General features: G+C 42.2%; 1 protein-coding gene across 1 annotated transcript in view; it reads right to left on the bottom strand.

The window, feature by feature from the left end:
• The window catches only part of MGAT4A (alpha-1,3-mannosyl-glycoprotein 4-beta-N-acetylglucosaminyltransferase A), an 83,188-nt gene that overhangs the window by 5,751 nt on the left and 49,748 nt on the right, over nucleotides 1–27,689 (bottom strand). The window contains exons 4-13 of the mRNA XM_083168530.1: nucleotides 25,362–25,502; nucleotides 24,467–24,600; nucleotides 20,478–20,524; nucleotides 15,971–16,084; nucleotides 14,491–14,566; nucleotides 13,828–13,942; nucleotides 13,235–13,365; nucleotides 10,800–10,907; nucleotides 9,949–10,142; nucleotides 4,174–4,252 (exon numbers count right to left, since the gene is read on the bottom strand). Coding sequence (XP_083024656.1) covers nucleotides 4,174–4,252; nucleotides 9,949–10,142; nucleotides 10,800–10,907; nucleotides 13,235–13,365; nucleotides 13,828–13,942; nucleotides 14,491–14,566; nucleotides 15,971–16,084; nucleotides 20,478–20,524; nucleotides 24,467–24,600; nucleotides 25,362–25,502 — 1,139 coding nt within the window. The remainder of the gene's footprint in view (nucleotides 1–4,173; nucleotides 4,253–9,948; nucleotides 10,143–10,799; nucleotides 10,908–13,234; nucleotides 13,366–13,827; nucleotides 13,943–14,490; nucleotides 14,567–15,970; nucleotides 16,085–20,477; nucleotides 20,525–24,466; nucleotides 24,601–25,361; nucleotides 25,503–27,689) is intronic.

Genomic DNA, 27,689 nt, shown 5'->3' with positions numbered 1-27,689 from the left:
CCAGCATCGCTCTCGTTTGTTATATAAATTCAAATAAAAAAATGTTATGTAAAAAAATATTATGGGTGAAATTTAATAGGGTGAGAGATTCAGAAAGTGAGAGATTTGGTAAGCAGATTTTGCAGTGTAAATGATCGCAGCTTTAAAAAACCTGGAGATTTCTTACCAAATCTCTCATTTTCTGAATCTCACATCCTATTATATTTCCTATTAAAGAAACACTACAGGTCATTATGTTGAAAATGTTTGGCAATTTCACACAAATTTTGACAAAATTCACTTGGAACTCAACAGGTTAAAGCCGTGCATAGAAATCTCCGAACCCCAGAAAAACAACTAAAGACTCCTAATAACAGCACCATAACTAAAGCAAACATAAAAACCTCAAATAGACTGAAGGCAAGAGCTTAGCTATCTTAGGTGCATGGAGTGCATCTACTATGGGGCCAGGGCCGGATTAACAATGGGCCTGATGGAGCTACAGCTCCAGGCCCACTCTCCAAATAGGCCCATTTTGTAGCTGAGGGCCAGGGCTTTCCAACGAGCCCGGCCCCGCGTCACTAGCCCCCCGGGAACATGAGATACCACCAGGCAGAGCTGGAACGTTTACCCGGCGTGGACATGCCTGCACTATACTAAACAGATTGAGCAATATTTGCAGATGACACAAAATTGAGTAAGGAAATTAACTTGGAAAGTGGAAAATGCAGTTTAAATTAATAATTTGATAAATGTAAAGTAATTCATTATGAGAACAAAAATGAACAAGCTACTTATAGGCTAAATTGAGTTATTATAGGGAATTCTGCTTTAAAGAAAGACTTGGGGGTCATCATAGATGAAAAATTGGGTAATAGTGCACACTGCTCAAGTGCAGCAGCAAAAGCAAACATGATACTGGCATGCATTAAAAGGGTGTGAACACAGATTCCAAGGGAGGAAAGAAGAGGAAAGATATACTCTTGGTGGGGGCACTCTTATCTTGTAGACAGAGGTTGAACTGTTATTGCTCGGTTAAAATATAGCTTTTATTTTCATTATTTTAAAATTATGACCCATGATTTTATATTCCTACTCCTTACAGCGCTGTGCAAAAATAATGGTATTGGGTGTATGTCAGACTCTAATTGTCTGACAGCTGTGGAAACAGAGATAAATTTCATGCATTTGACACTATTGTGATCCTCATACATCCCATAATTTCCTACCACTGTGTTGGTAATGGTTAGGGAGTGATAATCATTGGTCACTTTATGGGGATCGCATGAAATAAATGAAAAAATTGAAAAAAATAGAAAAAATGATGACACATGTGTCAACACAAAATTGTATTTACAAGTCAAAATAAATGCTCTTTCCTTGACAGGTATGACCACGATAAAGCCGGTGGATATCAATGTATTACCCGGTCTCCCAGCCCTCCTACAGAAAAAATAGCTCATATACTGTGTACTTAATAAGCAGGTATGATCTGTTATTATAGTGAAAAGGGTTCCGCTGGACGTATCCAGCGGTTACCTTGCTACCGGAGATCGCTGTTAGGAGCTGGGAGCCACGAGTAGCCGCCGGGCTGGTCCGTCCCCGTCTGTCAGCTGTGCGCCGGTCACGTGAGTGCACCACGTGATCGGCAGTCCCGACGTACGTTTCGCTGGGCGCTTGTTCACACCTCCCGTGAACAAGCGCCCAGCGAAACGTACGTCGGGACTGCCGATCACGTGGTGCACTCACGTGACCGGCGCACAGTTGACAGACGGGGACGGACCAGCCCGGCGGCTACTCGTGGCTCCCAGCTCCTAACAGCGATCTCCGGTAGCAAGGTAACCGCTGGATACGTCCAGCGGAACCCTTTTCACTATAATAACAGATCATACCTGCTTATTAAGTACACAGTATATGAGCTATTTTTTCTGTAGGAGGGCTGGGAGACCGGGTAATACATTGATATCCACCGGCTTTATCGTGGTCATACCTGTCAAGGAAAGAGCATTTATTTTGACTTGTAAATACAATTTTGTGTCGACACTTGTGTCATCATTTTTTCTATTTTTTTCAATTTTTTCATTTATTTCATGCGATCCCCATAAAGTGACCAATGATTATCACTCCCTAACCATTACCAACACAGTGGTAGGAAATTATGGGATGTATGAGGATCACAATAGTGTCAAATGCATGAAATTTATCTCTCTTTCCACAGCTATCAGACAATTAGAGTCTGACATACACCCAATACCATTATTTTTGCACAGCGCTGTAAGGAGTAGGAATATAAAATCATGGGTCATAATTTTAAAATAATGAAAATAAAAGCTATATTTTAACCGAGCAATAACAGTTCAACCTCTGTCTACAAGATAAGAGTGCCCCCACCAAGAGTATATCTTTCCTCTTCTTTCCTCCCTTGGAATCTGTGTTCACATCAATACGGCTCATACTCAGGGGGCACCACTGGTGGTCCAATAACAGACACATCAAAATTCAAAATTGGATGAATGTCTAGGACCGATATATCCAATTCAGGATTAAACACCAGTTTTCTTACAGACAGATAATAATCTCTTATCTAGGACAACAGTGGTTCATAACCACTGACCAGTGCGGACAAAACACTCACATCCCCCTTCTCCCCCTTCCCTCTTTGAATAATGCATTAAAAGGGGAATGGATTCAAGGAATGCCTTGAACACCACACTTGGAATACTGTGTTCAGATCTGGGCACCGAACCTTAAAAAGGACATAAATTAATAGGTACAGAGAAGGTCATCTTAGCTAGTGAAAGGTCTTAAATCACTAATTCTAAAAAAATATTGGTTTAAAAAAAATGGTTAAGATATGTTAACCAGGTGTTTTCATTGGAGAAATGGAGGTTGAGAGGAGATATGATCAGCATGTTTAAATACAGGATAGGGAATCATATGGAACTGGGACATGATTTGTTCACTAGCAGGCCTATACTTCGGACACGCGGGCATGTGCTGAGGCTCGAGGAAAATAAATGATGTACTGAATTAAGAAGAGGATTCTTCACCATTAGAGCAGTACAATTCTGGAACTCATTGGGCGGTATTCAATGAGGCTGATTCGCCAGGTTTTTATGGCGATTTTGTGCTGTAAGGCGAATTTCTGACTAAAACGGTGAATCACCCTATTCAATGACCAGATGGCGAATGCATTTCAAGGTTTTTTTCGCCATGATTCACCGAGTAGCAATCGCTATCTTTTTATGGTGAAGTGGAAGGTGAACTTTTAAAATAAAGTGTTTTGTGTTTTACAATTGGTGTCAAAAAATCTGGAATTTTATTCTGAGGAGGGGCATGCTATTTTTATTCATGTGCTGTAAGCACATGAATATATATTTAATTTGAAAAAAAAAAAATTTTTTTTTTTTTTACACAGACCAGCCAGCAGGGGGCCGGAGCCGAGCCACTCATTAGATATTCATATATTCACTTCACCCGATCATTACATATTCATGATCGGGTGTAGTGAATATACCCAGTCCCCTGCTGGCACCCCCGGGGGGCAGCCTGTGCTGCCTGGCACCCGGGGAGCCCACCTCCCCCCCACAAACGTTCTGGGGCAGGCAGGGAGACTTCCATCTCCCTGCCTGCCACCGTCCTCAGGCTCCCTGCGGCATCCGCCGCAGGAGCTCAAATTCGCCGGTCAGGGGCAGCGAGCCCCTGACTCGTTGAATACCGGAGCCGGCGAGGCTCCGGAACAGAGCGAGCAGTGGCGAATGTGCAGCGAATCAAGTCAAATCGGTTGAACTCGATGTACCAACATCTTTTTTCAACCTTAGTTACTATGTTACTATTAAGGTTCATAACATGAATTTAATGTCCCATTATAGGGCACTACTTAACTGAATAGAAGACCTGATTATCACCAGGTAGAGTTTGTGTGCTGGGGTGTTAGTTATTTGGGTGGAGGAATGTGTCTGGATGCTGCTAAAAGTGAATGTAGGATGAGAGGAGTATCTGGGTTCTCCTGGAATGTCACACATGAATAAAGGGTAGAGAGTGTATGAAATATACATAGATTCTAAAAATAAAAAAAAACATAATAAACGCCCAAACAGCCTCTCAGTAATAAATCTATGAGCACTAGTTCTAGATTGAACATCAGTTATGTAGTATACAGCTACAATTTTTACATGCCCTCAGTTGCCATACCTGGTAAGATAGAACCTCCACAGTTGTGTTCATTAACAGGTCCCCAGGGTGTTCAGGGTTGCCACTGCGAAACAGATACCTACAATCAAAGAAACAATTAAGCATGATTGCTAATGGTAGCTAAAAGGCAAAATTGTGGCAGCACACATACTGTAGAAAATGGTGTGGGTTTCCAATGTATATATAGATAGCCAATAGGTCAACACCTTATGGAATGTAGTCGACTGGCTCAGTGTGTCAACAGGTAAAAAGTAGACCGTGTTTAAGGTACCAAAGGTCGACACGCGTTTTTGAAAGTTTATCCACATCATTTTAAATTTTTTGCAATTGGGAATAATAACTTTGCCCAAAACCAAGCCCCAGTGGATTAAGTTTGCAATAATTGTGTGGTCACAATATGAAATACAGAAAATGACACCCCAAAAAACCTTGTGTAGTTGTATTATGTGGGTTGACACTTTCCAATGTCTTTTCTTCTGCCTACCTTTTAACCCTGTCAACCATATAGAAGTGATCTAATGACTATTATTACTGTAAATCTTCTATACCACACCCTATTGTGGGTGGGTTTTTTATTTTATTTTTATAGACATTGTAGCTTAGAAACTACCTTGGGAAAATAAACCTGTTAAGATCAGTATTTTGTGAAATGGTTATCTGGGTAATGTCCAAAATGGTACTGTGTGTTGTCGTGTACCTGTGAGAGACCCAGGCTGAAACATGACTGACATTTTCAGGTGTGCCAGGGTCTGCGTCTTCAGGAACAGATATCCTGGTCACGGCAGGGGAGTTCCAACACCTAGTCTAAGTAAGCTACTGCTTGCTCAGATGGCCTAGGTCTGGGAACATTGCGACTGATAGTGATGTGATGCAATGTCTTTGGATGCAGCTCTCTGCTCTGTGACTTTTTCCTCCTGCAGTATTAGCATATCAGTTGTACAGTACTGCACAGCAGACTTCCTGTGGCTGAGTAATACCATGCATCTCTGAATCAGGCCCTGTGTATGGATATAATGGTGACCACTGGGGAGACTGTAGGCGGCAGTTCCTCTTTAACAGTATAGCACAGTTTAGAACAGACAGATCCCAATAGGGACATTAAAATAACACTACATTTTCTGTAACCAATACAGCTCTGTATACATGCATCAGTGTCTGGCACAATTTCCATACAAACAACTATCTATTTTTGGTCCCTGGGTCATGAGAGAAAATGAAAAGACCATTAAACAGAGTACAAGTTCTTGCAATATAAAAGAGCTGCATTTGTATTTTCGATTCCTACAGTATATGTACCAGTTACATAACAGGAGACAAGGGGTTTGCCATTGTATTGTGAGGCACACTTGACAAAGGTACATGCTTTTTGTCTTCTGCAAAGTAATGGGAGATTACATTATTTATCAGGTAATTTTCTGTTATCAAATGTTAGGGTTCTTGCTTCCTAATAATTAGTAGGTGTGAAAACAGGAATAATGCAATAACCGGAGATGGTACTTGTGTAGAATCATGGCTCCCATCGCATGCCATATGTAGTGGCATGCGATGCGATTTTTGCAGGTTTTAAGCATTTAAAAAAAAAATCGCATGCGATCGCATGCGATTTTTAACAGAAATGCATCGAAATGCATTGAAATTAGTATCAAACATGTTCAATGGCCCCCAAATGTCATTTTTCAGGCTGTACCACCCCCACTATCAACGCGAACCCGAAGCGTGGCGAGCGCAGTGAGCCCGCGAGGGGCGGCGGTACGCGTCCTATGACCTTTTTCATACCCCCAATATCCATGTCGGCGTGGAGTTGAGAATAGAAAGTGTGGCGAGCGCAGCGAGCCACCGAGCCCGAAGCGTGGCGAGCGGACGCGGACACCTGTGAAGCCCGCGAGGGGACGCGAATACCTGTGAAGGTCTCCGTGTGCGCTCGCCACACTTTCTATTCTCAACTCCACGCCGACGTGGATAGTGGGGGTATGAAAAGGTCATAGGACGCGTACCGCCGCAGCCTCGCGGGCTCGCTGTGCTTGCCACGCTTCGGGTTGATAGTGGGGGTGGTACAGCCTCAAAAATGACATTTGGGGGCGATTGAACATGTTTGATACTAATTTCAATGCATTTAGATGTATTTCTGTTAAAAATTGCATGCGATCGCATGCGGTTTTTTGCTATGCAATGGACATCGTGGGAGCCGTGATTCTACACAAGTACCCCGGAGATCAATGTGTTTTAAGTCATCATGTCCTCCTGGCCTGTTAAACAACTAATTAATCACTTTGGAATCTTCTCAGCTTCCTTTGGTTTTGAATATATATTTTTTGAAATGGTCCTTTATTTGTCTTTAGAATGGTTTCCGTTGATAGATCTACAGTGTATAGATGGTCAATAAGTTGACATGAAAAGGTCGATATTGCCAAATCTTCACAATTTTTGGGACTTCTTCCATACTTTGTGGACTACAATTGGAGATGGTAAAGTGTGCTAAGTGAGCAAGCCATGTGAGGGTACACATTACGCTAATTGGGGTCCATGTTGACATTAGCACAAAACATTGAGGAAATTTGTCAATGTTGATCAATAGTGGGCAACCTATTGACTGTCTATTTAGACACAGTCTATCTAATAATCCACACCTATTTAGACAACCACATGACAGATCCCAACCCGAACATTTAGCATAAGCTATTATTTAACAGTATATATACTGTATGTCACAATTAATCATTTTTTAAAATGTGGAATATGCTGTTTCAGCCAGGCAAAGTCACCTGGACTTAATGTTAATTAATTGAAATACTAGACAATGCAGTAACCCAGGGCTGAAGTAGGACAATGCAATCCTGGCAAAATTGGCAACAAGTAGAACAGATCCAGGATAATGCTAAGAGGACTAGGTCATAGACAAATCTAGAGGTAGGGATCAAATCTGAGTCAGTACAGAATATTACAGTCAAATACAGCAACCAAATAACTGAAGGAATATCTGGCAAACTAAGCCAGGTGATTTTTGCAAGTTACAGACCAATGTGAACATTAACTAGTGCAGAATATTCTGCAGCTGTAACTAGTAGAAATGAGGAGAATCTACACATAAATGCTTTACAGGCACACATGGTGTGTTCAGCTGAACACATCTCAGCCTATCAGAATACACATGACACACCTCATCCTATCAGGATGCAGTTCACACTTCAATAAAGAGATTGAGATATGGATATATATAGATTAGGGCGGAGTGAAACAACTGAAATTGAGAAATTAAAAATCGGCTAGTGTGGAAAAGTTGTGACTTGACCTGACTAATAAATGTGCAACATCTTCTGTTCTGGCAAGAGGCCTGAAGTTTCACTTTTAAGGTGAAAATAACGAAACCTATGAAGATGCTCCGATCTAGTTAAAATTATGTCAGGATGGAGTGGTTTATTAATATACTTTAGCATAGTAAAAACAGTACGAGCTTGTCCTAGTGCAAAGTGACTGACTTTGGCGGGAGAAAAAATCCCTAATAATTGACCCATTTTCATGGTGAATATTGTGTGTTTTCTCCTGAATGTGTTCATAATAGAAGAAGCACAAATACTCTAAATGGAATTTCAGTGACACTGTGTGAAATATAACACTGCATAATGGCCCTTAATCAGACCTGTACGCAGTACAAATTTGTTTTCAAAATGGGCAAAAAAAATGCTGCACTGCAGGTGGGGCAGATGTAACGTGCAGAGAGGAGTTTAATTTGAGTGGTGTGTGTTGAAACTGGAATCTAAATTGCAGTGTAAAAATAATGCAGCCAGTATTTACCCTGCACGGAAACAAAATAACTCACACAAATCTAAAGGTGGCCATACATCTACAGATCGATTGTCAGATTGGGCCGGTTGGAACAAATACCTGGTAATATCTGAATGACAGTTTTTGGCAGTTTTCCATCATTTCAAAGCAAATGGTCAACTGTCATTTGCTCTCATCCATTACTAGGATTTTGTTCCAACCAGCCTAATCTGACAATAGATCTGTAGATGTATGGCCAGCTTAACTCTCTCTGCACATGTTACATCTGCCCCACCTGCAGTGCAGAATTATTAGCCCATTTTGAGAACAAATTTGTACTGCGATCAGGTCTCATTAAGGGCCATTATGCGGTGTTAGATTTCACACAGTGTCACTGAAATACATGAAATTGGATTTATGCTGCTCTCTTTGCAGTGCATATACAAAGATAGACAATCCTGTGTACATAAATAAGAAATAACTGTTGCAGTCTGTTATTGAAAAACCGTAACTGTTACAATAAGTATTACAAGTAACAGTGTAAACTGTCTAATGTATCATTTTACATATCACTTCTGTTTATTGACAGAAAAACAGGTATGCACCCTCTATGCTGGGAACATGAAAGTGCTGCATTACAGCATATAATTATGCCAAAGATAAGCCAATGTATTAAGAGTTTAATACGTTAAAGTGCATTCTGCTGTAATAAGTATTGCTGATCAATCCTGCCTAGAAATCCTGCCTCAGTGATTGGCATATATGTACTGCTGGACACCACTCATAGAATGATTAACCTGTTATTTTTGAATCAATTTTCTTGATTTTATTTTTCTAAACATTAGATGTATTTGATTATTACAGCATAATACACTTTAACATATTTAACTGTTAATATATTGGCTTATCTTTGCATAATGATATGCTGTAATGCAGCCCTTTCATGTTCCCAGCATAGGGGATGTTTTTCAGACCAATTCATGTTTAAAATAAATTGCCACAAGAAAAGACAATAAACAGAAGTGTTTTAAATCCTGCACCTAAAGAACAGAGTGTAATGCATTGTTACTTAACTTACTGGAGCATTCAGTAAAGAGTTTGTTGGGCATTAGAAGACACATAGGTGCACAATTCTATTAAGGGCAAACAAAAGGGATTTACCCTGTTTTTTTTCCCCACCTAGTTTCTAATTTCGGAGCATCCTCTCTGTGGGTGAGCTTATAGAGGGGCTGCCTCTGTCCCATGCTGTGGCAGGTCAGTGAAACACAAAGGCACTGCTGATCCCAAGGTAATGCTACCCATACACTTATGAGATCCGATTCGATAGGACATCGAAGTGCGATGTTGTCCATCGAATCCGATCGCATCTCATGGTGAAAAACTTGCACTTGGTAGAGGGCGGTGGAGTAGCGTTGCACTAGAAGTATCACTAGCGGGCAGCAGCGGTCAGCGTGGTGGCACAATTAGAAAAAAAGAGGGCTGCCCATTGTTTTAAACAACTCTGCCAACACCGCGGACCCCCGCTGCTTGCTAGTGCTACTTCTAGCCTCTCCTCTGCCCACCCTCTTCCATGCCTGCCAGCGGTCCCTCCGGCCCCCTCTCCCCAAACCCCACCGAATGCGCCCAGTCCACTCCCCACTCACGGATTGCATTCGAGTGATCGCATGTGGTTATAAACCACATGCGATTGCTTCTGCAATTCGATAGATATTATGTGTAGCACATACTATCTATCGACGCGACATTCGATATCCGCGCATTGTGTTGAATGGTCAGTTAAAAATCAATACAATCATTCCATTTATCGGACAGATTGCATGCAATATATAACAAGTGTATGGGCAGCATTAGGCAGCCAACACACATATTACATACAACTTTAGAATTATATGTATTTGTGTTAATCTCCCCTCATACAATGTGTGGTCTGCACAGATACCAATGTTTCTTGAAAAGTAGTCGCACAACAACAAACATCACCTTCAAAAATACAAAATCAAGAAAAATACGAACCTTTCCACATGAACAGGTTTATCAAACTTAAACAGGATGTAGTCTCCAGCTACAGGAGTAATGGCCCAGAAGAAGTCCTCCCCTAAGTAAGTCTTTTCTAGTGTATGGCCTTGGTACACTTTTAAGGAAGTGGAGACCTCAGCCGGAGGATTCACGTGAATTTTATGCAACAATGGTTTTAAGAAATCTTTATCCTACAGAAAAAAGAGAAGTTAAAAATCTATTCCATGTATGATGCATATACAGAAAAGTTGTTACATAACATTTGCATGCTCAAACATGTTTAACTATCCAAACTGAAACTACACCTATAGTATGTACAAATACCATGTGACATTAGACAACGTCACAAAACCATCTGGTCACAAAACCATCTGGTAAGACATCCTTCAAAGCCACATTATAACAATGATTTCCTATGAAGGCTGTAATAATTCACTATGACATCAATAGTGCAGCACATAGAGGTAATGTAAATAGTGTATACACTCACCCATTATGATACTAAAGGAGCTTACCAAAATCAAAGTACAGCATTACATAATGTGTTTGAGCGTATACAACCTATACAGTTCTTGGAAACTCTCATACAAACCTGTAATAGTAAATCCCCATACACACTAGGCAATATTGTGATCAATATCACTCAGAAAGGGGCTTCTGAGCGATATTGTTCACACTCACTATCGGTCATTAACGATGACTGATGTCTTCCAAATATGCAGGTCAGCTTGGCAATATAGAGAAATGATCTGCATGTTTCGCGGGCCCTGGCGATAAAGGATGTCGGCGGCCGATGTGGTTAACTATAAAATCTGAATAAAATCTGTATCAATACACCCGCTACTTACTGTGAGCTTTTGGATTTTCCCTGCTAATGAAGAGTGCAAACCAACATGCTGGAAAAGGGATGGTCTAAACCGAATTCGGAGATTAGATTTCTGCCTGTCACAATGTTTCTTAAAAAAACAAAAACAAAAAAAAATGTATTACCAATTTAAGATCCAGTTACAAGGATAAGCAGATATAAATTACTCTGGTGCGAGTCCATGTCATGTTTTTTACTTGCACTTTCGAATGGAATTTACCAGGAGACCTGAAGAGTTAGTACATTACCTTTTGTTCCGATTTCTCTATAATATATACATACATGCACGCACACATACAAGTAACTCATTAGCCCAAAACCTTTCACCAACAATGCACACTGTATGTATTAATCCTGCAAACACATCAAGAGGATATTCTTAGAATTATCTTCAGCCATTTTGTGATTACAGATTATGCCTAAAATTATTGCTATTGATAATTCCTAGTGATTACGTATATAGATGATTTAAAAAAAAAAAAAAACACTCCTGTAATACAGAAGATATTATTCATAAGCCTATGACCTAGTCACAAAATATGTGACTTAATTTGGGGTGGGATATGATCATCATTATTTGACCAGTCCTGAAAGTATTGAAATATGACAAAACAGAAGTAGACCACACAAACCCATTTGTTTTCTCAAAGCTTGCATAAAAGGCGTAACATAAACACTAGGGGAAGATAGCAAGTTTGCTGCCATACAATTGCATGCCCTTTCTCATGCTTGTCTAACTGCATACCTCCCAACTTTTGATGTGCCGGAGGCGGGACGTAGCTGCTGCGCGCCCACGGCGCGCCGAAAATTCTGGGGGCGTGGACTAATCCTGGGGGCGTGGCCTATACTTGCGGCTCCCCCACTCATTTTGACGCTATGGGGGCATGACCCAGAGGCTCTGTGAGCCTCTAGCCATGCCCCCAGCCCCCTGGCTGCGGGAATAGACGCTGTGCGCATGCACACAGCGTTTATTCCCCGCTGCCTGGCAGCCGACACGGGGACTCCCAACAGCCCCCCCTCACCGCAGGACACTGCCGGCCGCGGGAGGGACAGCGGGACAGGCCCTGATAATTGGGACTGTCCCGCTGAAATCGGGACTGTTGGGAGGTATGTAACTGAGGAATGTACTGAAGGTAATACTGAGGATCTGTCTCTAAACTAGAATTCTACAATTACTGTTGCCTCTGAGGCGGTCTATACCCTGGACTTGAGTTATCCAGTGGTTCTGCCCAAATCCAAGGCTTACTGATTTGTCAAACATCGATGTTTTGATGCCGCAGTTCCCTCCTGGGTCCCCCCCCCCCCGGGTCCCCCCCCTCCCCCCCACCCCACAGTATATCTTTGTTCAAGATGTTACAACCCCGGGACTTACTATATTATGGATGCTTTAGTGCTTTTCCTTGGCCACTCTGGGATGCACCTGGTTTTATGCTCTTGCTCCTTTATGGAGCTGAACCTTGGCCAGACTACCAACTCCCGTTGCACCATTTTATTATTGGATATGTCTTATTCATCTTGGTCTTCCTTTGCCTTTTGTTTTTATATTGATTGCTGTGGTATTCATTGTCTGACGCAATAAGCCAAGTTATGCTGGCTCTTGCTCTGGGTATTTCAGTACATTGTGATCCAGCATATCATTCTAGTATATGCTAGGCTGTTTATGGAAGACTGATGTCACGTATTGTGTGGAGAGGAACTGTATATCTGTTATTAGGAAAGAGCGGGACAGATCTATATGGGGCCATTAGTATTTTGCCCCTGTCAGTTAGTTCGTTATTTGAATAGCTTTCATATTTTGGGTGGATGGGAGGGGGGGGGGGGGGGGCTTACAGTTAGATAGCATAGTTGGTGTGGTAGGGGGTTAGATGTTTCAGGATCCAAGTATACCCAGGTTGGGGGTAGGTCACACAGGATGGGGTTATGGTTAGGGTTGCTTGGAGTAGGTTTTTTCTATCTAAAGGTGCCCATACACGTCCCGATGTGGGCGGTGCGATCTGTGCTTTGAGGTGCGGGCTCCCACTGCACCTCATGGCACAGTACAAAAAGTATGTGCTGCACATCTTTTTGTACTTGCTTTTCATCGCATCGCATGCACAAGGCATGCAATGCGATGCATGCTATTTAAGCTAAAAATGCACGCCCGCATAGTGGACGTGTATGGGCACCTTTAGGTAGACTTTCCATTTAGAATTAATCAAGGATTTGCATTGGTGAGGTTTAACGGTGTTTATTTCAAAATTGTGCTCCTTTTGATTTTGCCATTTTCAAGATCCCGAATGGCTCCTTCTGGTGATTGTGGTACATTAAAATCATTTTTTTTATAGTTATTTTTTTTAGTTTTATACTATATTGAACAAAACAAGGCACAGAAGAATAAAAAAGGGCAAAATAAAACCAGATAATTTTAACATCACTTACTGCATCTTTTTCTGGGTTACAGACTTTTACCCATAATATGTGATCCAGAAGCCAGTCAATAGGTTTCTCCTTATAGAACATAAAAATGAACTCAACAATGAGTGTGATATCAGGCGCTTGAAACATTTTCCCTGGATAAAGAAAAAATATGTAACTATATTGTGATGGCAATCACACATCCATTATTTGGGGATCTCCCTGGCAATGTGCTACAGAGCTAGTCAAATTGAAATATAGCCCACTCTAGCAAGGACTGAGACACCCACACTGATCATTTATAGATACCGTAACCACTAGTATGGCCTCCAATGTGGCTCGATGGGCAAACACTTTAGGGACACTCCCATGAGAAGGAGCATTGCATCTGTATAGCTACCTCTCAGGAACACAAAGCACACATACAATATATTTATAATGCTGTGAGTGTCACTCCCATCAGCGCCTCTGTGTTACACTCCGTAGCAAAAAAATGCTCAGATATATGAACATCGGCATTGCGTGCGCGACTCAGTCAGGCCATTAATGGCATAACCATACACAGGCTCATTAGGGAATGGTACACATCATCCTTTGCAAACAGGAAGTTTCCTTACCAATGAATCCTAACTGAGAAAATTCCAGTATCATCCACTCCTCAGAAGATAGCTGAAGTGCAAAGTTCTTTATTGTACTGAAATAATTTTGCTTGGCAACAATATCATCTTCAAGCTGCAGAGATACAGGATGTTATGGACTACATATACAGCACATTTTATATTTACACCAATGCAATTAATAAAAAACTAGTCAGTCAGACATTATCTTCCACATACTGGCCTTTCTCCACTTCCAGAGATGCCTGCTGATCCAGATTTATTTACATGAAATGGAGCTACGGTACTGTATATTTATTACTCAGAAAGGATTTAGATGACCCTAAATGGTGAGGTTGCCATAAAACATGCTTTTATCCATGGGAAAGCGAGTAGTAAGTGACACTCACATATTGCCTGAGGCACTGCCCACTCTATATTAGATACACATAGTATACATGAGCCATCGCAGTACCAGGAAACAAATGAAACCATTCCCGGCCCCAAAATTGCCGAATATGGAGTGAGAAATGAAGACAGATTAGAGGTAGGAGCTCATAGAGACTGGTTTGCAGTGGAGAGTTTGTGGGCTAAAAACTGTCACAGCACAAAGTGAAAGTACACTGTAGAAGCCATCATTTTGATGGGCTTTTAGCTAGTAATACATAAGGAGACACCACTTACCTGAATGTAATAAATACCCTTCCTCTGAGCATACATCATAAGGAAACAATAGTCTAAATTTTGTTTGGTTCTCCACCTGCAATAAGAAAAATAGTGAAACTAATTAGCACAAATTATATTTGCCAACAAACATCTCTGGATAGGTTAGTATAGACAAATCTGGTCCTCATGTGTTTCAAAAAACATCCTTAGCATTTAAGTGGAATACAATTAGTGGAGAAGAAACAGCAGGAGACGTTTTTTCCAGATGTTTCTCGGATATATTTTTTTTCGGCATATCCGATTAGGTCGCCTGAAAAAAAAATTGGTCATGAAAATAAACAGGTTCAGTGAATCTGGTGTATTTTCATGGAAAAACAGTCCCGTTATCAGGGGGGGCTGTTTCAGTTACATAGGGCGAGATGTACTAAAGGGAAAATGCGGTAAAACTCCCCCGATTTACCGCATTTTACTATGTATCAATACCCGTCCTCCCCGTTTTCGCAAGGAGATACCCTATAGAAGCCTATGGGCTTCTTTCGCCGCCCGCTCGCCCCCCCCCCCCCTCCCGTCCTCCTTTGATCTCCTCCTCCCCCTGGTGTCACAGCCGGGAGGACATCCGGCTTCAGGGGGGAGGAGGAGATGCAGGGGGACGCTGGCAGCCACCAGGAGGTGACAGAGACCCCCGCAGCCCACATCACAGGTATCGCGGGGGTCTCCGTCACCGCAACCCGATGCTGGCCGCATATGTTAGTACATATGCGGCAGCATCGCGGCAGCTGCCATGCGAAGGGCGGCGATGTATGTTAATACATCCCGCCCAGAGGCAGGACCAACATAATTCTTGATAATCTGCGGCTAGCTTCAGCAGATCGGGAATAATTGAATAGCCCCTGCAATTACCTGCGATCAATGATCAGAATTGGTGGCAGCACCAGCTCAGTTCAAAATTCAAATAGGGGAGACACACCAACTGCCAGTGATTCATGGCAAGGGATTTGTTAGTGTTTGGTTTTGGCAGTTGGTGTGGCTCTACTATTTGAATTTCGGACTGCTCTGGAGCCACCACTGATCATCGGTAATTGCCCCTTTCATCATAAGACTTTTCTATGATTTAGAAAATGTTTATATATCTCTATCCCCTCTGTTGACAGATTATTCCACTTATTCAGGTGGCACATGTCAAAAAACATCTGCCTATAATGCCAAATAGAATAAAAACAGAAATGGGGTGGGTGTAGGGTCATACAACCTAGGATTTCCCAAAAATTCCCAATGCGTTCATGCCTGGTTTTCCCACTCTAGATATGACATAATAAATGTTGTGGTCAGAATTATTAGAACATGAAGACGAATGACTCCCAAATGCAATATTTCAACTGCATTAACTGAAATCAGAGCCAACATGGACTGGATTTTAATTTTAACAGAAAAAAAAAAAAAAAGAGATAACGTCCGTTCCATAAAACACATATCGCAGTGTATTTGTTGCATCACATACCTAACTCTCTCCTTTGAATCTCCAAATGTCTCCTTTAAATTTGTCATGTCTGGATAATAGGCAACAGGAGGTGAAATGACTTCCACCAATCCAGAGCCGATTTCTGTAGAGAATCTAATTAAAACAGAAAAAATCTAGTTGTTGACACTGGATATAGTGCAATTCAATATCAGAAAATCTATCAATCCTGTGCTCAAGTACAATGTAACGTAATGCAAATTTATCATTGTTCCATATACTAGTTGGTTTTGGGTGCCTAGACACTATTCAGTGACCAAAATGTATTTTATTACCCACAAAAATCAGGAGTATCCACAATTTTGGGTATTTGTTTAGTTTCACGGCGGCAGCATGGCCGCGCGCTACTTCCGGGTTCGGCGCTCGCCAAACTTTCTAAAATAAACTAAAAAAATCTCCATGCCAACGTGGATAGTTCATACCCCCACTATCCACGTTGGCATGGAGTTGATTTTAGATAATGTGGTGAGCTTAGCGAGCCCCGCAAGGGGACTCAGACACGCGGCCGTTCTACCTCCGTGAAATTAAACAAGTACCCAATTTTGTAATATATACTTTTTCTGTATATCAGAACAATGTAAACAATAACATATGATAAGTGCCTTAATATCCATTTTGGGGTTTGGTGCTCGGAGCGCTAAAAACTAATCAAGGGGGTATGTATGTAATATGACATACCACCTTGATTAATTTTTAGCACTCCGAGCACCAAACCCCAGAAGCACTTTTTAATTTGGAGTAGCTACAATCAGTGCGCGGTCAAAAAACAAAAAAATAATATCCATTTTACTTTGATTGCCAACATTATTTATTATCCTATATGCTACAGTATGGCAACAATACCAATTGTAAATGTCCAGAATGAAGACTATTTTACAGCTTAATTGGGGATAGGGTCACCAAGTCGACAAGCATTAGGTCGAGAAGCATTGTGTCGACCACTGAAGATCGACATGCATGAATGTCGACAGGGACATTAGGTCGACACAATCATTAGGTCAACATGGGGAAGGTCGACAGTCAAACGGTCGACATGGGGTTATTCACTTTTTTTTTAGCTGACAGGCAGTATTTCATGTCCTACAATCCACTAGGGCATGGTGGGAGAATAAAATAGTGCCCGAACCATGGCGAACGCAGGGACTGTCCAGGTCGACGGTCAACATTTGGGACAAAAAAGTGGAAAACCCCACGTTGACCTAATGCTTGTGTCAACCTAATGACCCTGTCGACCTAATGTCTGTCTATCTAATGATCCATACCCCAATTTCATATATAAAAAAAATTACAAAGATCGCGCACACTGTTAACTGCTAGCACATATCTTTTTAAACGTGAACTATAGGACTTTTTATTTGCCCACAACCGCTTAAGAATGGGTCTGCTCACCAGACTTGCCCTAGATGTACCAGGGAAGAAGATGATCTCTAGGACTATCTTTGAGAGTGTCAGGGCATCTGAGGTGGGTAGAAGGAAAGCAGAGAACCACTTGGTTAACTTTGTGCCTTTTACTCCTGAGTCGGCCATTCTGAGCATATATCTGAGGGGACAGAGGATCCCTTCGGGCTGTAGGAAATTATTCCTTGCTATTAGTGCTGCAGCAAAAAAGACCATTCTACAAGAATGGATACATCCAACTCCCATTAACGTCTAATTATATAAAGAGAGGATTACGGTTATTTTCCGAATGGACTGGGTGGAGACTATGGGCCTGATTCTGGTTCACTGGCAAAAGCAAATCTTCGCTAGAATGGACAAAACCATATGCACTGCAGGCAGGGCCGCTGGGGGGGGGTACTAATTACCCAGGCCCGAGGGGGTGGGGGGGCTGCTTGGGAGCTCATGCTGAGCCTGCTGTCAGCACAACACCTACAGCATGTGTTGTGCTGACAGCAGACCCTTACAGTAGATAAGCCCTTGCAATAGACAATTATATGGCCCAGAATGGGTGCTGTTGTCATGCAGTGTAGGACTTCTGGTATCAGAGAAGCCTTGACGAGGCCCGGAAGCTTATCATATCTTTTGCAAAATATATGTAACTAAGATCTCTGAATGACCCTCTATTATGTTGGTTTTTCAAATCTTATTACTAATGCCCTTTGGTGTGCTGGGGGTTAAATCCCCCTCCCTTGCAGCACCTGGGGGGCATTACTAGTTTGATTGAGCAGCGCTCACCACTGTTTTTATAATCTCTATCTATGCCTTAAGCCCCGTACACACTGGGCGACAAGGGAGTGACAGACTAAAGCACGCTCTCTCAGCACATGCTGCAGTACACCTGCAATGCACACCGTGATGTGTGCAGGGCGGGGCTTTGGCTATTGTTTAAAGGCAAAGCACCGCAATCTATCAGGATAGACAGTGCAAGCACTGTATTTCCTTGCGGGTGATGGTGATAGACTGAACCATGCATTGCCGTTGTCCGGGGCTATACAAATGGAGCAATCAGTGCTCCTTTTCTAAGTGATTTAGTCAGATCACGTAGAAATGGGGTGAAAAAATCACCCAGTGTGTATGCCCCTTTACACATTTTGTATTCAGTGTTTTTGCTTTAATAAAATACATTTCAAATAAAAAATAAATAAAATACACACATTTCACATTAACTAAGGAAAAAGAGCATTATTATTTGTTAAACGTTTAGGGACCAGTTAAATCCATGGATACCAGAGAGAGAAGACTGAGTATGTCAGACAAATTTGTGGTTTCTATGGCAAATGATGGAGACAGCGAGAACCTCACAGAGAGCGCCTTCTCCCACCGAGCTGCAATTTCCATTGTAAATACACTCATAATGGAATCTAGATGGCTCTCAGACAACGTCTAGGTAGACCGTCAGTAGATCGACAATAAATAGCAAGTCATCGCACACTAGGTCAACAATGACAAAATTCAACACAAGCACAAAGGCCAACATGTCAATGTGTCATGTGCAGCAAGGCATCCGGCCCAAAGCATTGTGAGCACTACACTAACTGGGGGTCCACGTGATCAGGTGTCGACATGGACACCAACAGAAATGTGAAAGCTGCATGTCGACCTTTTCCATTCTTTTTTTAGCTAATGACTCTCCAGCAATAAGATCCACCAGTTATTTAGGTTACTGTGTAAGTTTATATTTTTTGGTAGCGTTCGCCAGTGGGTACACTCTTGACAAGTCTTTCTTTTTTGTGTATTCACCCTATGTCGCAAATATGAACCCAGCATAATATTAATCATCAGTAAGATATTTCCTAGCTTAGGGCATAGAACCAGCTCTGCCCTATGAGATACTGTATTATACAGATAACCAGGGACTTTTAGTGACCCAACTGTTAGCAAATTCCAGATCTCTTTTCTATTTATTTAGAATTTTCGATCAGCACAAAGGAGAAAAAACTTGCTCTTTGAGGGCTACTTAGCAGCATAATATCATACATACGGTTATCCCCTAAATAACCTTGTAATTCATGTCTTCTGTAAGGTACTCAAAAAGTTATGCTTCAATAAGAGATTACAATGAGATTTACTGAAGCGGCTCATTCCCTCAAACCACTTCATGTTCAACTCTGATTACATTTGTTCATTGCTGTGCCTTAAAATTATATCAATTTTATCAGCGGTGGCTGCAGCATCGGCTGCTTAGTGTAGTGACCAACCGCTTAGCACATAAAACATATGTGTGATCATGTATGCAGTATATATGTGCTTGCTGGTTCACCTGGGGAAGGGCTGCGCTGTGTGTACAATGCACAATGCGGCACCTGGCTCTCCGCATAAGGCTTCACACTTATAAGCCCATCCCCACACTCCTGTGAATCTAGCCAATAAGAGCCTGGGGGCAGGCTTAGGGCAACTGTGAAGCCTTATGTGGAGCCCAGGGTGCTGAACAGCACTTACATGCACAGCACAGCGGAAAGCACATATTACATACATCATAACATGAACGTTAATATGTGCTAAGTGGTTGCACCTTGCACTATGCGTGCAATAGTGTATACAGGCTTCCTAACATAGTGGCGAGAGACCTAAAGTGGCCTCAACCTTAAACATGTGACATTATTCCATGCCTACGAGGCAGAGTGGTCAGCTCTGGGTAATAGAACATTATCCAGCAGTTCCACAGGCTGCAGAGTACCTGTCTGAAGCAGCCATTGGATGCTCCAGGAGGCTCTGCAGTAGTAATAATGGCTGCCGAGTGCCATTCCAGAGACCTTGCAAGCAACATGCAGGTGTAATGCATATATAGTGCTGGACCCAGGGCTATATGACATGGCACTGCTAACATACCTGATAAATGTGTGCAGCAATATATAATAAAGGACTATACACTAGTATCAGTATTTAAAAAAATAAAATAAATAATTGCTAACATTAGAAGAAAACCTATTAAAACAATTAGTGTCAGAATTATATATTAATTAATAATAGCCAATGATTGGAAATGATCAATATTCTGTCTTTGAAAACACATGTCTATGTGCAAGCCCTGTGTAACTTGTGTACTTACTCTTTTTCCAAGCTTCCAACCACATTCTGCACATATTCAAGGTCTGTCTGGAGAAATGAAATGTTTAAGGATAAACACTCTAATAATCCAAAGTGGTATCATTGCATGTTTCACACGACATGGAAATAAGCATGCTAAGGGTACATCTTTATAGCTCAGTCTTCATTGAATCAAGAACCATACAAGTGAGACCATGAAGACAGATGGATCAGGAACATGCATCAGACTTAAGATATAGGGCCTGATTCATGTTTATAAGTAAAGAAGAAAAACCAACAACAAGCAAAAGGATAAAAAAAACATGTTACACTGCAGGTGGTGCTGATGTAATGTGCAGACATTTAGGGGGTGGTTGGGCTATATTTTATTGTGTGCAGGATAAATACAATGTTTTTGCATGTAGCCCACAAATGTTAGAAACATAGAATTTGACGGCAGATAAAAACCATTTGGCCCATCTAGTCTGCCCCTTTTTATCCTTCAGGTAATCTTAGCCCTTTTTGATCCTTATTTCTTTGTAAGGATATTCATATATCTATCCCAAGCATGTTTAAATTGTTCTACTGTCTTAGCCTCTACCACCTCTGATGGGAGGCTATTCCACCTATCCACTACCCTTTCTGTGAAGTAATTCTTTCTAACATTTCCCCTGAACCTACCTCCCTCCAGTTTCAGTGCATGTCCTAGTGTTCTACTACTTCTTGTCCTTTAAAGAAAATTTCTTTTCTGTACTATGATAAAACCCTTGATATATTTGAAGATTTCTATCATGTCCCCCCTTTCCCTTCTCTGCTCCAAACTATACATGTTAAGATCTTTTAGTCTTTCCTGGTACGTTTTGTGATGTAGGCCATGCACCATTTTAGTTGCCCTTCTTTGTACACTCTCCAATGTATTTATATCCTTCTGAAGATATGGCCTCCAGAACTGGACACAGTATTCCAGATGAGGCCGTACCAATGACCTATACAGTGGCATTATTACGTATTTTTTTCTGGTACCGATTCCTCTCCCTATGCAACCAAGCATCTGACTAACCTTCTTCATTGCTTTGCTACATTGCTTTCCTGCCTTTAAGTCACTTAAAATAGTGACTCCTAGATCTCTTTCCATTATAGTACCCGTGATACTATATTAAACCTTTAATGCATAATTTTGCATTTTTTAGCATTAAACTGTAATTGCCATGCTCTTGACCAATTCTCAAGTTTACCTAGATCATCAATCATTTGATTTACCCCTCCTGGTGTGTGTGTTGCATATCTTTGTGTCATCTGCAAAAAGGCCTACTTTACCTTCAATAGCATTTGAACTGTCACTAATACCCCTTTTACACCAGAGGTTGGACCCGGGATATTGCCTCTCCAGTCCGGGGCAGGGCATGGTGTAAATGGGCTGAAAAAAAATAACACGGGTACTGTTCCCCGGGAATCTGACCCGGCAAATGTTCAGGGTCAGACACGGGGCTTATCCGGGGCTCAGGGTGGTGTAAATGGCCATTATCCGGGTTATTTGGAGGGTAGAGGGGCGCGAAGAGCTGATTGGTGCTTCTACAGCTCTGGCAGATGATGTAATCTGCTGGAGACCCGCACAGGGCGCATGTAGCAGCGCAGCAGCAGCGTTACCACGCTCTGTGCTGCAAGCACACTCCACACTGTGTTTACAGCCTCATCTGCTGCAGCACACACTGGCTGTGACAGTGTGTTCCACTTTGGCTGACCCCAAACCTGATCTGCACCATCATGTCTGCAACTGCAACACAGCTACTCCGTCTGCCATCTTTGCTGCAATGCTGGGAGCAGAACCCACCCCCTCCCTTTTCCCTTTCTTGTGGCCTCATCTCAAACAGCCCAAAGGTTCATTTTTAATGACACCAGCAAGGAAAGACAGGGCTGATCCGTTTTCAGTGTGAAAGGGCCTTACCCGGGAATTACCCGGATTGAAGTGCAGTGTAAATGGGGTCTGAGGCAGGGCATGCCCTGGCAATATCCCGTGTTCGATTTCCCGGGTCCTATCCGGTATTCTGGTGTAAAAGTGGTATAACAGAGATATTAAAAGGGCACTAGTCCAAGTACAGATCCCTGGGGTACTCCACTGGTAACATGTCCCTCCATAGAATGCACTCCATTTACTACTGTCTGTTTCCTATCCTGCACAAGGATCTTATCCATTTAATTGTTTTATAATCCAATCCCACACTTTCAAGTTTATTTAGCAGCCTGCGATGTGGGACAGTGTCAAATGCCTTACTAAAGTCTCATCAGCTACAACTAATGTGAGGCACAGTAGCTCCCTCTCACCCACTGTCCATCTCCTGCTAGCTCTCCCTGTCACCCACAGCCTCTCTGTCATCTTCTGTCCATCACCTCCTAGCTCTCCATCACCCTGGTCTCTGTAACCCTCTGCCCTTCTCTCCGTTACCCAGTGCCTCTGTCACCCTCTGTCCATCTCCTGCTAGCTCTCCCTGTCACACACACACACACACACTGCATCTCTATGTCTCTTTCTGTCCATCTCCCCGTTAGGTCTCCCTGTCACCCAATTCCTCTCTATGTCGCCCTCTGTCTATCTCCTGCTAGCTCTCCCTCTCCCACTCACCCACTGCAACTCTGTCACCTACTATCCATCTCCTGCTAGCTCCCCGTCACCCACTATCTCTCTTTTCATCTTCTGTCTATCATCTGCTATTTCTCCGTCATCCACTGCATCTCTATGTCACCTTCTGTCCATCTCCTGCTATCTCTCCCTGTCATCCACTGCATCTCTATGTCACCTTCTGTCCGTTTCCTGCTAGCTCTCCCTGTCACCCACAGCCTCATTGTCATCTTCTGTCAATCACCTGCTAGCTCTCCATCACCTCTGTCTAGCTCTATCACCCTCTGCCCTTCTCTCCATCACCTTCTGCCCTTCACCCTCTGCCTCCACCTTCACTCTCTCCTTGTCACCTTTTGACTCTCAGTCACTCTCTCCCTATAACCCAATCACCTCTCCCTATCATCCAATCGCCTCTCCCTGACACCCTCTACTTCTTTCCATCACCATGTACTTCTCTATTACCCACTGCCATGTGGAATATGATGAGCATGGGATGGGGTATAGGAAGGGCCAATAGCAAGACCCTCATCCACTCGCTAGTTATCTCCAGATTGGGCTGTAATCTATTTTTTGGCCTCCATGACAAAGCCTCTCTCCATTTCAACCTATCCTTAATGCTGCTGCCCGGTTCATCTTCCTCTGAAAATGTGTTATGTCCACCTCTCCTCTCTTACCCTTCTAAATCAATCCAATTCAAGCTTCTTGCATTCACATATAAAGCCTTTTTATATTCCTCTCCCATTACACCTAGTCCATTTACACATACCTCCGTCCTCTTTGTTCCACAAATGCAAGCCTCCTCTCCTTCCTACAATTACTTCTAAGATTTTGCAGGTGCCACTCCCTATCTCAGGATTTCTCTACCTCTCCATCTCTCTATTAAAAAAAATTGGGCTCTCAAGACCCACTCTTTAAAAAAATCCAGCCACCTGTCATCCTAACCCTCTGTTCTATGCTCAATGTCTACCCTGTGTTTCCCCTGTCTGCACCTCCTTTTTTGACTTCAAGCTCTCATAAGCAGGGACCTTTCACCTCATGTGCTTTTCCTTTTCCAGCTTAGATTGTCTTCTACTGCATATTTCCTATGACAACACCTAACCGTTGGTTCCTGCCACCCTGATTCTTATTACAGTCCACTGACGCAATGAGTACACTGATGCAGCAAAATGTATACATCATGTACTTGGCATATATTGTCTTGTAGTAGTGGTTTTCTTGTTTTGCTTGTATGTACATGTACTTTGCTAGGTGCTGTGCCATATAAATAAATGATAATAATATAAATGTAGAAAGTTCTAAAGGTATATGGTAGGAGACTGAACTGATGCACATACTATAAGATCCATGTTAAACAGGGAGTAGGCAATAAATAAAAGAAGTTAGGACGTGGTTACCTCTCCAATGAAGACTATTATAACACTGTCAAGTTTTTCTTCTGGAGACAATTTATCAATCAAGGAATGCAGAGTCTCGGATAAATAAGACTTCACTTTCCTCTTTACAGTAGGGATGCCCATTACAATTGACACTGGAGTAAAACAAAATTACACAAAAGTTAAAATGACATTTTAAACCCCAACAAACATTTTTTTGGTTTATACTGATACTCTAGCAAGCAGATCTGGTTACCATTGCAGTCCCTCTCATCCATAATGCTGTGTGCGGTCAGTGTTTGTCCACTACTTGCAAAACCACAATGCATGGGCCCTGCCAGGTCTATTGGCGATCATGTCTACACTAGGCCCCTCCATATGTTGGAACTAGGTCTACCTCACGTGAGATTACAAATACAACCTGATTATTGATCATTTAAACTAGTACTGGACTGTTAACAGTTTGCCAGTTATCCTAAGAAATGACCATGTTACACTCAAGTACGCCTGGAATCAGTCATTTGTTTTTAAATCACTCACACCTAATAACATTTCACAGACTATTAGTGGTCCAGGACCGCACGAGACAAGGCATTGCATTTCGGGACATGGATTTACAGCATGAGGTAAAAGGAAGAGCTTCCCTAAGTTTCATAAAAATGTAAATAACATTCTTAGTATGTAAAGTGAGGATATGCTAATTATTGTACTTGCAGCTGTGAGATAAAAACCTACATTCCAAACCGATTTAAAAAAAAGACGTCAGTTCTGGGTTTTCAAATTTAGATTAAACCAGTCACATTTCTCTCTTGTCTGCGAATGTTCAGATTCATTCTATTACTAGATTTGTTCCCAATTGTAATATGCCATGGACTATGCTGGCACTATAGAAACATACACGAATAAAAGTCCATACCTCCTGTTCTTCCAAGGCCAACCTGCACAGCAGGCTGAAGGCTTCCTTCATGGTTTAATAAATGAGGCATATGGTAGTAAATATTTGGCACTTGTAGAGATTTTCTGCTAGTTAAATCCTTTAACAGTTTCTGAGCTTCATCTGGAAAGAAAAAAAACACAACATCTAAAGAACACTGAATTTCTTAAATATGAAAACTATTTTCTCAAAATATGAACCACCAAAGGTAAAATCTATCTTTCACTATAACCGTTACATTGCTCAGCAGCCATTGAGTAACACCTCACCACTCCCAATTGAACAACCGAGGCTCTTCCCACATATTAGGGCAGTGACCTGATGGCTTCTCCTCACAGACAGATTCTGTAAGCATTATAATATTAATGGCTCTGAGCCAGAGTATGAATTCACAAATCCACCTTAACATTTCTATCAAGCTGTCAGTCACTATGTTTTTAGAAAGACGTTCCTCCCTCCTAACATGGCAGCCACCTCCAAAGCTAGAGCAATTGGTAGAAATATTTAGTAAACTGTAAACACTATAGATCTTTTGTATATGTTTGGATTACAGGGTGATAGAGAAATGGTAAGCATTCTTAATGGAGCCTTGTTGGGATATAGGGGCTAATTCCCTGCAAGCCCTGCTGATTAGACAATTTCTGGCAATCTGCGCATGTAGTAGCATGCATGCGACCGCAGTGTAAGGGCCGTTGAAGCAGGAAGTCAACATGGTATTGGGGAGGGGGGGGGGCACCTTGTTATGCGGAACTAGCTGCAGCAGCCTTCACTTGCAGGTACTGTGACCCAAAACATGTAGGCTTGGCACCTGCCTTATCATCTAGTCTGCGCAGGTACGCGGCTACCTGTCAGATGCAAAACAAAACACTTCACTGTACAGCAAAGGGTGTGTATCTATGTGACAGCAAAACTTTGCAATCGCATCACGAGGAGGGACTCAGCATGCGGGCTGGCCTTGTCCTGTGCTGGCCAGCCCCCTGCATGCTAGTGTAAAGCCCCATACACACTAGAGGATACTGTGAACAATATTCTTTAGAAAGGGATGTCTGAGCAATATCGTCTAGTGTGTACACTTAATATCATTAACTATGCGAGATGTTCAGTGGGTCCCGGTGACATCACTGAACGATCTTGATGGCCTATATTGTTCAGTGTGCACACACAATAAAATCGGGACATGAGGCAGATATTGTGTTTTATATTAATCGTGATTTAGTGTGTATGGGGCTTAAGAGGTATAGGGCCAGATGCACTAAGCTTCAAAAGTGATAAAATGTAGAGTGATAACCAACAAACCAATCAGCTCCTGCCTGACATTTTTTGAATGCAGTCTGTGACATGGCAGGTAGGAGCTGATTGGCTGGCTGTTTATCACTCTCCATTTTATCACTTGTGAAGCCTTTAGTGCATCTGGCCCGTGGTTTTTTGATTACTCGTACAACTACAAATCATGCTGAAATCATAATATCTAACCCATACAGCAATAGCCCCATTGTGTATTGGGCTGGAAAATATTTTTGGCACTATATAAATTGTGGATAATTAATAATGCCTTCACAGTGTACACGCTACAAAAATTAGGGATGTTGGGATTCAAATATTACCACTGGTAGCTGCCACTGCAGCACCAAATGGAGCTATTCAAATGTTGCTCCAGTCAGCTGCGATTGGCTGCTGACACTAGCGAGCGAGGTCTCCTGTCAGTCCTACAGCAGGGCCAAGGGAGGAAGTCGCAAATGAAGTGTGGGAGCGCACATTATCAGTAACATCAAAAGTACACACTGGGCAATATTGGTCAATCTGACTTGTTGGAATTGGCAATCATATTGCGTGTGTACACATTTTTTGGTACTTGTTTCCTAGCACGGCGCCCATCTCGTTGATTGTATGCCTTAAGTTTAAGGCACTTAAGGCATACAATCAACACGATGGACCAGATTTTCTGTCAATCACCAGCTAATTTGCCGGTGAAAGACAAAATCGGGTTGATCGCGTCCATCGCGGCCCCTAAATAGGGGCCGCGATGCGACCGACGTGATCAACCCGATTTTCCCATAGGGAACAATGTTAAATTATTTTTAAAGTGAAAATCGGGTTGATCGCGGGCCATTATAATCGCGTGGAGTTGATTTTATAAAGTGTGGCGAGCGCAGCGAGCCCGAAGCATGGCGAGCGCAGGGCTCGGTGGCTCGCTGCACTCGCCACACTTTATAAAATCAACTCCACGCTGACGTGGATAGTAGGGGTATGAAAAGGTCGGAGGACGCGTACCGCTGCGCTTGCCACGCTTCGGGTTGGCGTCAATAGTGG

This window comes from Crinia signifera, chromosome 2 (assembly GCF_055691185.1).
Source record: "Crinia signifera chromosome 2, ASM5569118v1, whole genome shotgun sequence".
NCBI classification, from domain to species: Eukaryota; Metazoa; Chordata; class Amphibia; order Anura; family Myobatrachidae; genus Crinia; species Crinia signifera.
The sequence above is the reverse complement of the archived record's forward strand: the minus strand, read 5'-3'. Positions and strand labels throughout refer to the sequence as shown.